The sequence below is a fragment of the Dama dama genome, chromosome 24 (genome assembly GCF_033118175.1).
Source record: "Dama dama isolate Ldn47 chromosome 24, ASM3311817v1, whole genome shotgun sequence".
Classification (NCBI taxonomy): domain Eukaryota; kingdom Metazoa; phylum Chordata; class Mammalia; order Artiodactyla; family Cervidae; genus Dama; species Dama dama.
Window position 1 is genome coordinate 23,348,338 of NC_083704.1, and position 13,528 is coordinate 23,361,865.

A 13,528-nucleotide genomic window follows, 5' to 3' on the forward strand; every position below is an offset into this window, starting at 1 on the left:
CCAGGGCCCTCTGCAATTTGTTCTTTGATTTAGTTGCTAAGCATTATTCTAAGGATTGAAGACCAAAGATGATGAGAGTATGTGTTGTCTAAGAAGCGCATGGGGGAGCCTTTCTCTAACTAATATTTATAGCACAACAGAGTCAGTGCAGGGATCGCCGTAAGCCTGGGGGATTTGGGGAACACAGGTGAAGGGGAAGGGCACCTACAGCACTCTTGTAGGGAGGGTGAGGCCGGGGAAGGGGAGTGATGAGCGTGACAGCTGCTCTTCCTGCTGACGTGGGGATAAGCCATGCACGAGTTATAACACTTTAGAGCATATGTCCTTCCAATTCTGATGCAGAATCCCATTCAGCTCTGGAAGCCCCATGGACAAGGCAGTAATAGGGCACCGTGTGGGGGAACTCTGGGCAAAGCGAGCAGCCGGAGCAGCCAGCAGAGATGGGGGAAGCTGGGGTGTGTGCATTTGGCTTCTGAAAGGAGAGCGGGAAGCAAGGTGGGTTGGGGCCGCGAAAATTAAGAAGCTTGACTACAAAGCTAGGAGTGAAAGTCACTCAGTCGTGTCTGACTCTTTGTGACCCCATGGACTATACAGTCCATGGAATTCTCCAGGCCAGAATACTGGAGTGGGTAGCTGTTCCCTTCTCCAGGGGATCTTCCCAACCCAGGGATCGAACCCAGGTCTCCTGCATCGCAGGCAGATTCTTTACCAGCTGAGCCACCAGGGCAGCCCACAAAGCTTTCCACCTTCTCCTGTGTGTGAACAAGGGGCCCCTGTTTTGTAGAGCAGAGCGCCCGGCAAGCTGTGTTTCTGAAAGGTCTAGCTGAACAGTGTGTGGACAGAGTGAGTTTGTGGCAGGAAGACTCACTAGGAGACCATTGTCAATCTGGGCAGAAAACATCCAAGGTGAAGGTCAGCCTTGGGGATGGAAGGAAGAGGTGATGGGAGAGAGGACTGCATTGAGTGACCATCAGAAGGGGTGTCAGAGGGGATTCGGGTGTTCCAAGTGCAAGGTCAGTGTCATTAGTAGACACTGGGAAGGCAGCAGTGTGCTCTGGGTGGTGTCCACCAGGGTCTGTGGGGGACATCAGTCCTGTCCACAATAGTGTGGACAGAGGCACCAGGACAAACCCAGTCAGGCATCACTCTGGGGCTTCATGTACCCCATGGTCTCTCTGTGCAGCCATCACCAACCCCTGCTGAAGACTCTATGCAGGCTACCTGTTGCTCTTAGGACAGAGACCGGTCTTATCTGCTACCCACAAGGCTGATGGCCCCCTTGTGCCTGAGCATGTTCCCTTTTTGGACCTGCCACACCCGTCCATGGACCATGGTCACCACTGTGTCTCCAACAGCAATAAATAGGTGTTGAATAACCTGGCGCTTCTTCAGCCACAGGGCCTTTGCACATGCCATCCATGGATCCATCTTTAACATCTTCCTTTCCCTCTTCAGATCTCAGTTCACATGTCGCTTTTCCAGGAACACCTTTCCAGACATCCCTGATTAGGCCCAATCTCTTTCATTTGCTTTATAGAGACACGTTTCCCCACCACCACCTTTATAGTATCCATGTGTACATGCATGCGTGCTCAGTTGCTAAGCTGTGTCTGACTCTTTGGTCGTCTTGTGAACTGTAGTCTGCCAGGCTGCTCTGTCCATGGAATTTTCCAGGTAAGAATACTGGAGTGGGTTGCCATTTGCTCTTCCAGGGAATCTTCCTGACCGAGGGATGGAACCTGCGCCTCCTGTGACTCCTGCATTGGTAGGCAGATTCTTTACCACTGAGCCACTTGGGAAGCTATAGCATCTATAGTAACAGTTAATTTTAAATCTACTTGTGGGAATATTTGCCCAAGGCCCATTTCCTGCACAGACTGTGAAGTCCGGGGGCATTGTTCTTTCTGTGAGCACCATCCCCACCTGTACTCAGCAGAGGAATTGGAACTCTATAGTGCTCAGTGAATATTTATGAATGAATGGATGAGGGAATGTATGAGTGAATATTCCATTGGTGCTACAGGAAGGGCTGAGAAGATTATGTTTCAGAAGCACCTTCTAGGACAGAATTTCAGTTGGGAGGAGTTGGTCTTCAAGGAACCAGCACAGAAAAGGGATGGGGGGAGAAGGGGAGGTCTTGATCTAGAGGAGTTTCTGAATGTTTAAGAGAAATAAGGAAACTGAAATCTAGAGAAAGAAAGGTTTTAAGACCAGAAAGAGTTAAGCCACGTGTTGGAGGGACTTACATGTCAGGGTGAGGACTTGGTTCTTGAGAGGCAACTGGGAGCCGGGAAGAATGCATCTGGAAGCTTCTCTTTGAAAAGGTGGGTGTGGAAGAGAAACAGGGTGGCCGGAGAGAGCAGCTGGACACAGAGGACCACAGAGGACAAGGGTGTGGCCGTAGCTGTCACCGGGCTTGCAAAGTGTGTGAATGGGGTGTTGTAGACAAGAGGATGTGAGTGAGAGCTGGGTGGCGAAGGTAAAGAAATTGGGCAGTTTAAGAAAGAAGGCCATGGTTGACTGGACTGTGAGCTACCAAGATTCGGGTCTTTTTACACTTAAATCCCCAGTAGAAAGGAAAATGTCTTTTTTTCCTGAAACTGGGGGAAGGAAATGAATTTGGAGGCTGTAAGTGCACCGAGGTCATAAAAGAGAGACTAGCCAACGAGCTAGTCTGTTTAGTTGGCAACATTTACAAAAGGGAGTGATTTCTCATGAAGTCCATATTTCCTCAGGTCGGCCTGCACTGGTCACCATGTCCCACGCGGCACCCACTGGTTGAGCTGAGGTGGCCCTTTCTGAACACTCCACCCGGTCTCACTCCCAGAGGGGCTCACGCATCACCTGCCTCAGCTCTGAGAGCACTGAACTGCCGCTCCTGTTTCTAGGAGGCTGCTTTTAGGTTCCCGTGAAACACGACACTCTCATTTTCATCGGTGTCCTGGGGCTACCTGGAACTGGGCTATGGGGGTTCTGCCCTGAGGACCTACAGTCCCCAAAGAAGTCTGATGAGACGCAGCTGAGGAAGAGATGCACCAGCGTTCCCGGGGCCTTCTGCTGCCAGCGCCGGCATTCAGGGTCTTAGGGCAAAATAGATGTCCTGAAAAGTGGCCACGTGGAAATAAATAATGAGATCAAGGTGTATGCGAACTTCATAAAACTTTTATTGGTGTATTTATCATGCCAACATTATTTTTTATTTAAAATTCAAATCCCATTTGAAAAGGAGGCAACAAAAGATCGTTGGGATCCCAGGCTGCTCCCGGAGGAGCCTCCGCATTCACGAGAAAGCACGCACACCCTACAGCTACGGGATTTGATCACTCAGAGTTGCATTCTAGGAAACTCCTCCTAGAGAGCCCTGGCAGGATGCCTTTCGTTGGTAGCGGGGAAACAACAACAACAACAAAAACAAAACAACTGCATCCTAGGACTTCTCAGAACATCTTTGGCTTTGAAACTCTTGACCCTGAAGGATCCATCACCACCCAACCTAGAATATATGTGTATATACATATTCCCACGGAAAAAAAGATGACTGTTTTTGTTGCTGGCTGTCTCGCCAGACCCTTAGGATGGCCTTGGCGTGCTGGGCTCCCCTCCGCAGCAGGATCCTGTGGGTCCCGGCCGCGGGCAGTCAGCCCTTCAGGAGCGTTTGGACTTGCTGCATGTCGGGCACAGGAGCTGACCCTTGGTGACGATGTACGCCCGGCCGCCCAGCTGCTGCTCGCAGCCCTCACAGACAAAGTGCTTTCGATGCCAAGCCAGGTCTTCCACCCGCTGGTAGTCCTCTGAGAAGATTATCTGCGGAGGGGAGCAGAAGACACGGACAACTCAGGCTCTGTCTTGAGGAGACAGCATGTGAGATGGTGGTCCCCCCTCCCGCATTCTTGTTATGTCCTTTAAATGCTTCAGTGGAGAAATCAGACATAAGTCTCAGGCAGTAAGTACAGTATGTGATCAAGATCATGGCTGCATCTTAGCATCTTGGATGGAAAGAAAAAAACACAAGAACCCTCCACTGTTGGCAGGTTTTACGAATCTGGCATCTGTGATGCTCTGTGGGTCAAATCCAAAGCCTAGTCGTGCTCTGAGCTGGTGAAGACCGCCTCACTACAGCCAAGTGGCCAATGGCCAGTCTGCAAGAGCAGGCACACCCAGCGTGACTTGGGCTTGGAGCAAAGTAAACTTTGGGACATCTGCGCGATCTGGTGAGGAACCAGAGAGCAGAACCGCAAACTGGTTAAATGTGCCTTCTCATTTCGAGGTCAAACAGGGACCAGGTATGAATGTTCATTTAAATACTTAACAGCGCATGACTTGGGGCAAATTTCTCAACCTCCTTGTGCCTCAGTTTCCACATCTGTAGGATGGGGATATAAATACCACCCAGCCCAGGGGCTTTTATGAGTGCTCCAAGTGTTGCTGCAGATGGAGTACTCGGAATGTAACGGAGACAAAGTCAAGGCTGTGTGATTAGCATTGACTCCTCTGAGCTGCATTTTCCTCAGATGTCAGATGGAGATAGTGATTCCCTCCCCCTAAAAGGCTGTTGTGAGATGTAAACGGCACGTCACAGAAAAGTCTACAGCACATTAGGACGAGGAGGGGTTACCGCGAGCATACCGTGGTCCTCACAGTGTGAGCTGGGGGCCAGGCCTGCTCACAGCCCTTTTCCTTTCTTAATGCTCTTGCTGACACAGTTACAGTGTAGGAGGATTACAGGGTCTTAACTTCTCACAGAGACCAACATGTGGAAGGCGGGAGGGGAAGATGCTAGCTCAAAGTGAAGAAGGCATTTCTAACCCTCATGTGTGCCAAAGGTGAAGGTAGCGAGTTTCCCGTCACCAAGGTCATGCAGACAGTGGTTGTTACTGTCATAGCGATTACTGTCACTCTTCACACACCTGTGAGTGCCTCTGGTCTAGACCCACATTGGAGAGCTGCACCCCTTTCCTAGCATCTCTGTTGGATTGTCTTATGTTGATGCTACATGTTACGGTAAAACTGTTGTCTCATTGTGTATTACGTGATCCTAAGAGTCACAGGCAGGAGGAGAAGGGGACGACAGAGGATGAGATGGCTGGATGGCATCACCGACTCGATGGGCATGAGTTTGAGTAAACTCCGGGAGTTGGTGATGGACAGGGAGGCCTGGCGTGCTGCGATTCATGGGGTCGCAGAGAGTCGGACACGACTGAGCGACTGAACTGAACTGAACTGAACTGAAGAGTCAAGGCAGCTCCTATTTTTTCAGTCACTAGGTTGGGCCCATGCCAAGCATTTTCAGGCATGATCTCGTTTGTCCTCACAGCAACTGCACAGGGTGGGCACTGTTACCCTCCCACTTTTTAGGTGATAAAACTGCGACACAGGAGTTAGGGACCCATATGCAGAGCCAGGTGTGAACGTGTTCTGTCTGCCTCCGGGTGACACTCCATGATGTTCTGAGCACTTACTAAGTGCCGGGCCTCTTGCCAAGGATAAGATTTGACAGGTGCTCTGTGTCCCACCCATCCCAACAGACCTGGGGGCAGGAACTAATTTCTGCCCATTTTGCAGATGGGAAAACAGAGGTCGAGAGTGTGAAGGGGCTCTGCGCCCCAGTCTTCCTACCTGTGGATCACATCATTGGTGAAACCACACTCTCCTGGGCCTTGGGGTCGTCTCCTGCAGTCAGAGGCACGCCTACCCCACTGTCCACCCCCACAGGTCCTCACCTCATCGCAGCCGGAGCACCGGGGCCGCAGGCTCTCACAGTAGTGACGGCCACACCAGGGCGCCCCATCCTTCCAGAAGTAAATGAGGTCCACCAGCGGCTCAGAGCACTTGATGCACACGAAGCAGGCAGGATGCCACTGCTTGCTGTAGCCTGCCCTGTCTGAGTAGACCACAGGGCTCTCGGCGGGGGCCACTCCCTTGCAGAGCTCACAGACCTGGAAGGAAGGGTGGGGGTGGACCCCCAGGACACGAGGCAGTCAGGAGTGCATCATGACCCAGGTTCCAGGGTTCACTCCAGTCCTCACTTCCTGGGTGATCTTGAGCAAGTTATGGAACCTCTCTGTTCTTCAGTTTTCTCATGTGCAGAGTGGAATAATAATACTACCTACCTAGCAGGTAGCTGTGAGGACTCAAGTGCTTGTTTAGTACAGTGATTCTCACACATTTTGTTCTCAGGGCCTTTAGACTCTTCAAAAATTATTGAGAATCTCAAAGAGTTTCTGTTCATATGGGTTAATAGCTCCTGGTATTTACCGTACGAGAAATTATAACTTAGGAAAAAGTTAAATAACTACTTATTAATTCATTAAAAATAGCAAACCAACAACATGTTAATATAAATATTTGTAATTAGAAATAACTGTATTTTCCCAAACAGGAAAATTGAGTCAGAGTGTGGCCTTGTTTACATTTTTGCAGACCTCTGATGACTGGCTCAGTAGAGAATTTCTCAATTCCGTGACTGCTTTAACTTTTCATCTTTTGCATTATGTGGTTTTCTTTGAAATACATGAAGAAAATCTGACTTTACACTTACTAGGAATTGAAAAAGGAAGGAAGGCATTTTAAAATAGCCTTTCCAGATAACTGAACTATTTTTGTTTGCTATTAATCAAAATTTGACAAGTGGTAGTTTCTCAGAGGGCTTCCCTGGTGGCTCAGAGGTTAAAGCATCTGCCCGCAATGCGGGAGACCCGGGTTCGATCCCTGGATCAAAGCAAGTTAATGCAGAGCCTGAAACGTATCAACCAGCCTTTCATCCCTGTTTTCAACACAATAAAACCTACTGGTCCACCTTGCACTTTGAATGAATCTCTTACCTATGCAGGGTTGCCTTTTAATAAACTTAAAATTTTAGAAGTTTTTGATTTACAGAAAAAACCGTACAGCTAGTGCAGAGAATTCTTGTAGACCCCACACCCACTATCCTGTTTTCTTGGCATCTTACATGAATATGGTGTACTTGTCACAGTCAGTTAACCAGTACTGATATGTTATTCTTAACTAAAGTCCAAACTTTCTCCAAATGTGCTTAGATTTTACGTAATGTCCCTTTCCTCTTCTAGGATCCCATCCAGGATCTTGCATTACAGATAGCGACGTGTCTCCTTAGGCTCCTCTGGGCTATGACAGTTTCTCAGACTTGCCTTGTTCTTAATAACCGTGGAGGGCTTCTGGTCAAATATTTGCTATTTACCACAGAGGTAAACGGCTGCTCTCATCACATCCTATCCAGACGACATCCTCAGTCTGTAAAATCTTTCCAGTGTTTCGGAGTTCTCGCCCACTCCCCAGGACTCCCGTGCTGAGGGTGATGCTGGTTGTCATCTCCCTGGGCAGGTGCATATCCAGCGTTATGCTTGGCTGCTTTCACTCCTGACTGATACCCTTATGAAACCCAAGAGAGTTACTTTCCCTTCTGGAGTTATTTTCCTTTTAGGGAGACCTGTATGTCCTCCTCCCTCCCTCCCCTGACTGCCCACCCCCCAAACACGGCAAAATCCAGGTTCACAGAGATCCAGTCACTACAGTGGAAGGGAGGCAAAGCTGGGGTTTCAACACAGGCCCAGCCGGACCCCAAAGCCGAGGTTCTTCCTACTCCATCATGTGGTCTTTCCACGAGTGTCGGCACAACTACGGCAAACACAGCTTCTGCCCGTTCTTGTAGCGACCGTCAGCTTCAAATGCATTTTACGTTTGAACTCCAATTTAGTGACATGTTTTTCTTCTGCCCCAAAAGAATTCCATTTTTCATGAGCAGACCTGTGTTACAGACTGAATGGTTCACCTCCCCCAATTAATATGTTGAAGCCCTAAAGTGTGACTATATTTGGAGATAGGGCCTTTAAGGAGTTAATTAAGGTTAAACGAGGTCATTAGGGTGGGGCTCTAATCAGACAAGACTTGTGTCCTTAGAAGAAGAAGAGAAACCAGAGATGGGTGGCTTTCTTTCTGTTAGTCTCTCTCTGGGTGTACTCACAGGGAAAGCCGTGTGAGGACACCCTAAGAAGGGGGGTCCCTGCAAGCCAGAAAGAGGGGTCTCACCAGAACCCAATCGTGCCAGCACCTTCAGCTTGAACTTTTATCCTCCAGAACTGTAAAAAAACACATTTCTGTTGTTTAAGCCCCCTGGTCTATGATATTCTTTATGGCAGCCCAACTTGACTAAAACAACATGTATTATAAAAGCCTGTCCTAATTATCCTACTTTATTTTGAATTTCAAAAAGTTGTGGACGTTTATTTTCTCTCTTGCCACAGAAAGTTCTTATGTGATATCACTGATTTTAACTCTTGGCCCATAACACCTGATTAATTGATTACCTGGCCCTCTATAGAAATGCTTGTTGACCCATGGCTTGAAATGAACATACTGTCTTACTAAGCACTAATTATATGTCAGCCCAAATAGAGATATTTATTGTTTTGCTATGTAAAGATGAGTAGGCATGTATTGAAAGCCTAAACACTTTGTCTTATTTATATACTTTAATTGCATACTTAATATATTCTTGTAAATGAAGAAGAAATAAAATGGTGATAATCAGGGAGGGAAAACCAAGTGACAAAATAAGTTCAGGTACTAACAGTGGTCCCCAAGCACAGCCATGGTTGAGTGCGTGCCGAGATAGGAATGTGTTTGATTAGTTGGTCCTGGCTGCCTGACGACGTGCCTTGGACCATACTGGATCTGTGGTTTCATTTATGCCCACAAGAATGATGTGTGTGAGTTCCTCCCCAGAGTGAAACCCTGTCACTTTGCACATGACTGAGCCCCAGCTCACCTGGAACTCATCAGAGCCTGCCTGTGCATGCCTGCTCAGTCGTGTCCGACTGTGCGACCCCACAGACGGTAGCCCGCCAGGCTCCTCTGTCCATGGGATTCTCCAGGCAAGCATACTGGAGTGGGTTGCCATGTCCTCCTCCAGGGAATCTTCACAGCCCAGGAACTGCACCCGCATCTCCTGCATTGGCAGGTGGATTCTTTACCACTGAGCCACCTGCGAAGTCTTACGGGAAAACAGATAATGGATCCACATTCACTGATTGTCACATCTCTTAAGCATAACTGGGAAGTGTCAGCTGTCTGGTGAGGGCTGTTGAGAACCAAGTGAGTTTCCTATCCATCTGTCTTTCCATATTTCACAGAATGAAGTTTCCAGCCCCTTTTCTCCCACACGGAAGGGCTTTCTGTCCATCCATCATGCCTGGTCAGGTATCACCAGGCAACATCAGTGGGGCTCCCAACTTCAAATTTCCAGCTGTTTTCTAACACAGAGGTGGGGAAAGGAAGGGATATAAATGCACCTGGGTGTGTCTGGGGGGAAGTGGTGGTCCCGGCGGGTGCCTGTGACCCAAGAAGGAAATAGAGGGATGTGAGTCAGAGAGGCAGTCTGGGGTGATCACGGGTGACTCTGAACTGTGAGTTGGGATCTCACTCTGGAGGTAATGGGGAGCCATTGCTGGTTCTGGAAGCCAAGAGTGCTGAGTTCTTGTTTGTACCATGGGAGAGAAGTCTGGGAGCACTGTCTGAAAGGGCTTTGTCAGGGCCTCTCTGGGGAGTGTCTTTTCCCTCGTTGTCCCCCAGCATTCCTGGCTCTGCACCCCATTACTACCAGTAGCCAGTCCTTTTTCTTTTAAGCTGATCCTTTTTAAAGCAAACAGTGTCACTGCCATTTTACGAAAACATGATGTCTGATTAGTAAGTCCTGTCAACATGCGTCAGGAACCAATTTCTTCTTGTCTCTGAGCTGGTCTCAAAGGATGAGATATCTGATAGTGTCTTGATTCTATCAATCTGGCAGCCCCTCAGCCACCAGGGCCATCCTGGCAACCGAGAGTCCAATGGTCCAGCCTGCCTGGGTCCTATGATCCAGGGTCTGCCTCTGCATAAACTTAGTCTATCATCCCCAGTACCGAGGATTACCATTTCTAAACTGCAGTGGATGCTTGAGCGGGGCGGGGGCTAGCTGTGTGACCTTGGGCAAGTTAACCAACCTCTCTGTGCCTTAGTTTTTTCATCCATCAAATGGAAAATACTACTAATGATACTCAGAACATCATAGGCCTGTTATATGGATTAAGTGAGATCCTAGAATTAATGAACTTTATAAGGGTTCAGTACTAATTAGCTAAAATCTACCATCATCCCTACCCAGCCCTGTTTATGAAAAGTTGAGGCTTGGAAGAGCTAAATCAATTTTCTAAGATGACAAAGATGTCTCAGGCAGGATCTACTGCTGGTTTGGAGGCTTGGGTTCCTTTCAGTAGGACCATGAGCATGTGGAGTGTGAGGGCTTCATTCCTCCCACCCGGGGCTCTGTGTTTTTCCATGTCTGTTCTCTTTCTCTGTACAAGGCCAGAGAATGAAGTCAGGCGAGTTCTATCCTGTCACTACCCCAGACTCGGCTACAACCAGTCCCTGGCTTGGCAGGCCCGCTCGTCTCCCTCTCCCATCACATCCCCGCTAAGACTGTGCTCTCCGTTCCGACAGACTGCGGCACCTCCCCCACCCTGCAGGGTCTGATGAGTAGATCTGGGAGCGGGGAAGGAATCTGTAGACTCCCAGGGGATGCTGGTGTAATCAGGGGACCACAGTTCACGAATCACTGTCACAGAGCATTTGAACATGACCTTATATATAAAATCAGCAAAAATGACATCACCAGTTAGGTTCAGTTGGAGCAAAAGCCAATTTGAATTCCTGGGATGCTTCAATTCTAGACTGTTTTGAAGAAAGCTCAATGTAGTCATTCCCAGGCGATGTCCCCTCTGGAGGAGACAGCGTGGTCCAGTAGAAGTCCTTTGGGACTGGGTTAAAAGGAGCAGAGAAGAACATTGATCATTGGCATGTCAGTGGGTTCTCATTCAGACTCCCAATTGGCTAAAATCAGAGCTTCTTCATGGGAATCTGTCCATGTACTGGTCGCCATGTGACCTAGTTTTCAGACTGTCGTCCCCTGGGGAAAGGAGCTGTAGCACAGACCTTTCTTTTCTTTCTTTCTTTTTTTTAAAAATATTTATTTATTTATTTGGCTACTCCGGGTCTTAGTTGCAGCACTCAAAATCTTTAGTTGCAGCATGCAGATTCTTAGTTGCAGGATGTGGGATCTAGTTCCCTGACCAGGGATCACACCCGGGCCCTCTGCAGTGGGAGCATGGAATCTTGGCCCCTGGACCACCAGGGAAGTCCCCAGACCTGTCATAAGTAGAACATACATGACATTGCTCCCGTGAATGTCTCTTCACACTGAAGTATTGCCCTGTCCCTGTTCAAACGGTGAAAGAGTCTTAATTACAAGGGTCTAAATGAAAGACTTTATCTATTCCGTACTTTCAGTTCAGTTCAGTTCAGTCTCTCAGCCGTGTCCGACTCTTTGTGACCCCATGAACCGCAGCACGCCAGACCTCCCTGTCCATCACCAACTCCCGGAGTCCACCCAAACCCATGTCCATTGAGTAGGTGATGCCATCCAGCCATCTCATTCTCTGTCATCCCCTTCTCCTCCTGCCCTCAATCTCTCCCAGCATCAGGGTCTTTTCCAATGAGTCAGCTCTTCGCATCTGGTGGCCAAAGTATTGGAGTTTCAGCTTCAACATCAGTCCTTCCAGTGAACACCCAGGACTGATCTCCTTTAGGATGGACTGGTTGGATCTCCTTGCAGTGCAAGGGACTCTCAAGAGTCGTCTCCAACACCACAGTTCCAAAGCATCAATTCTTTGGCGCTCATCTTTCTTTATAGACCAACTCTCACATCCATACGTGACCACTGGAAAAACCATAGCCTTGACTAGACTTTTGTTGGCAAAGTAATGTCAAGTAATGGCTCTGCTTTTTAATATGCTGTCTAGGTTGGTCATAACTTGCCTTCCAAGGAGTAAGGGTCTTTTAATTTCATGGCTGCAATAATCATTTGCAGTGAGTTTGGAGCCCAGAAAAATAAAGTCAGCCACTGTTTCCACTGTTTCCCCATCTATCTGCCATGAAGTGATGGGACTGGATGCCATGATCTTAGTTTTTTGAATGTTGAGCTTTAAGTCAACTTTTTCACTCTTCTCTTTCACTTTCATCAAGAGGCTCTTTAGTTCTTCTTCACTTTCTGCTATAAGGGTGGTGTCATCTGCATATCTGAGGTTATTGATATTTCTCCCGGCAATCTTGATTCCAGCTTGTGCTTCCTCCAGCCCAGCATTTCTCATGATGTACTCTGCATATAAGTTAAATAAGCAGGGTGACAATATACAGCGTTGACGTACTCCTTTTCCATACTTTGGGTCTTTGTAAACACCTGCTTTGAGAAAGCTGAGGAGCATGCTAGATTCAGTTGCCTCCAAAGCTCACACACTGTAGGGCTGGGTTCCGTCCACTGTGATGTGTGGAAATGATGCTGGCAACTCTGTGGACCTTCCTCCCACCAGTGGGTGTCTGTCTCCTTTGTTCACACGGGGTCCTGCCTTAGTGACTTATTTCTGTAGAACCGAATGTGACAGACGGGATGCTGTTAATTTCCAAGGAAGATCATAAAAGGCAGCTCAGCTTTCACCGACTCTCTTTTTTTTGTGAGTTCTGGTGGGGGCGGAGGCAGGGGGCTGGGAAAAAGTCCTGAGGCCCCCTTTCTAGGGCAACTACGCAGGGAAAACACCAAGATAGAGGGAGAGGCCAAGGCCCCTGCTATGGTCCAGCCCCAGCCTTCTCTTTCTTCCCAGCATCATGGCCAGAGACAGGCTAGCCCGCTGAGCCCTACCCGGACTGCTGATTTGTGAGCAAAACAGACGTCAGTGCTCTGAGCTGCTGCATCCTGGGGTGGTTTGCTGCATGGCCCTAGGTAACAGAACCAGCACACGTGGGCACGCAGAGTCACTCAGGCTTCTGAAGTGGAAGTAACCAACACACAAAGCGTTTCAGGAAACAGCAGGTCCAGGCCAGTGGCCCCAGGTCCCGCAGCCAGAGAACTATCTCCAGGGACGAGACACCCTAGCCTTCAGAGACAAGTCTGCAGACACAGAGAACCTTCCCAACCAGCCACAGCCTCTCCGTCAGGGTGGCCAGCAGTTCTGTCCCAATCATTCTGTTCTCTTCTAGAAGGCTCTTATCTAAAGGCCTCCCCAGTCTAAACTCAGATTACCTTGTGAAAAGCTCACCATTATAACACAGTAAATATTAACACAAGGGCCTTGAATCCAGGCGCTGGGTTCCCTCCAACACAAATACTCAACAATTTATTCATAAACAGCATCTCCCCATCTCCTCTTATGGTGATTATTCACCATCTTGGCTTTGCAACCTCATGTATCCCAGAGTAGTTTGGTTCTCTGCCCCATCTCTTTGCTCCCTTTCTGGCCCAGTGTGGTGGCGGGCGTCTTCAGCCTCTTGTGTTCCAGGCCCCCACAATGGCATCTTCCCGGGCTCCCTCAGGTGCTAACTGCATGGGATGGTGCAGGCGCAGTGGTCAGCGTCCCGGGTTTTTGTACGAAGTCCCAGCATCGCTTCATCTTGGGGGCACCTTGGATGACTCAGCCGCCTGTCT

General features: G+C 48.7%; 1 protein-coding gene across 1 annotated transcript in view; it reads right to left on the bottom strand.

Moving 5' to 3' along the window:
* Positions 1-3,142: 3,142 nt before the first annotated feature.
* LMCD1 (LIM and cysteine rich domains 1) overlaps positions 3,143-13,528 on the bottom strand; it is a 56,368-nt gene continuing 45,982 nt past the window's right edge. Inside the window, exons 5-6 of the mRNA XM_061128040.1 lie at positions 5,721-5,936; positions 3,143-3,804 (exon numbers count right to left, since the gene is read on the bottom strand). Of these exons, the coding sequence (XP_060984023.1) occupies positions 3,646-3,804; positions 5,721-5,936 (375 nt within the window). The 3' untranslated portion in view covers positions 3,143-3,645. The remainder of the gene's footprint in view (positions 3,805-5,720; positions 5,937-13,528) is intronic.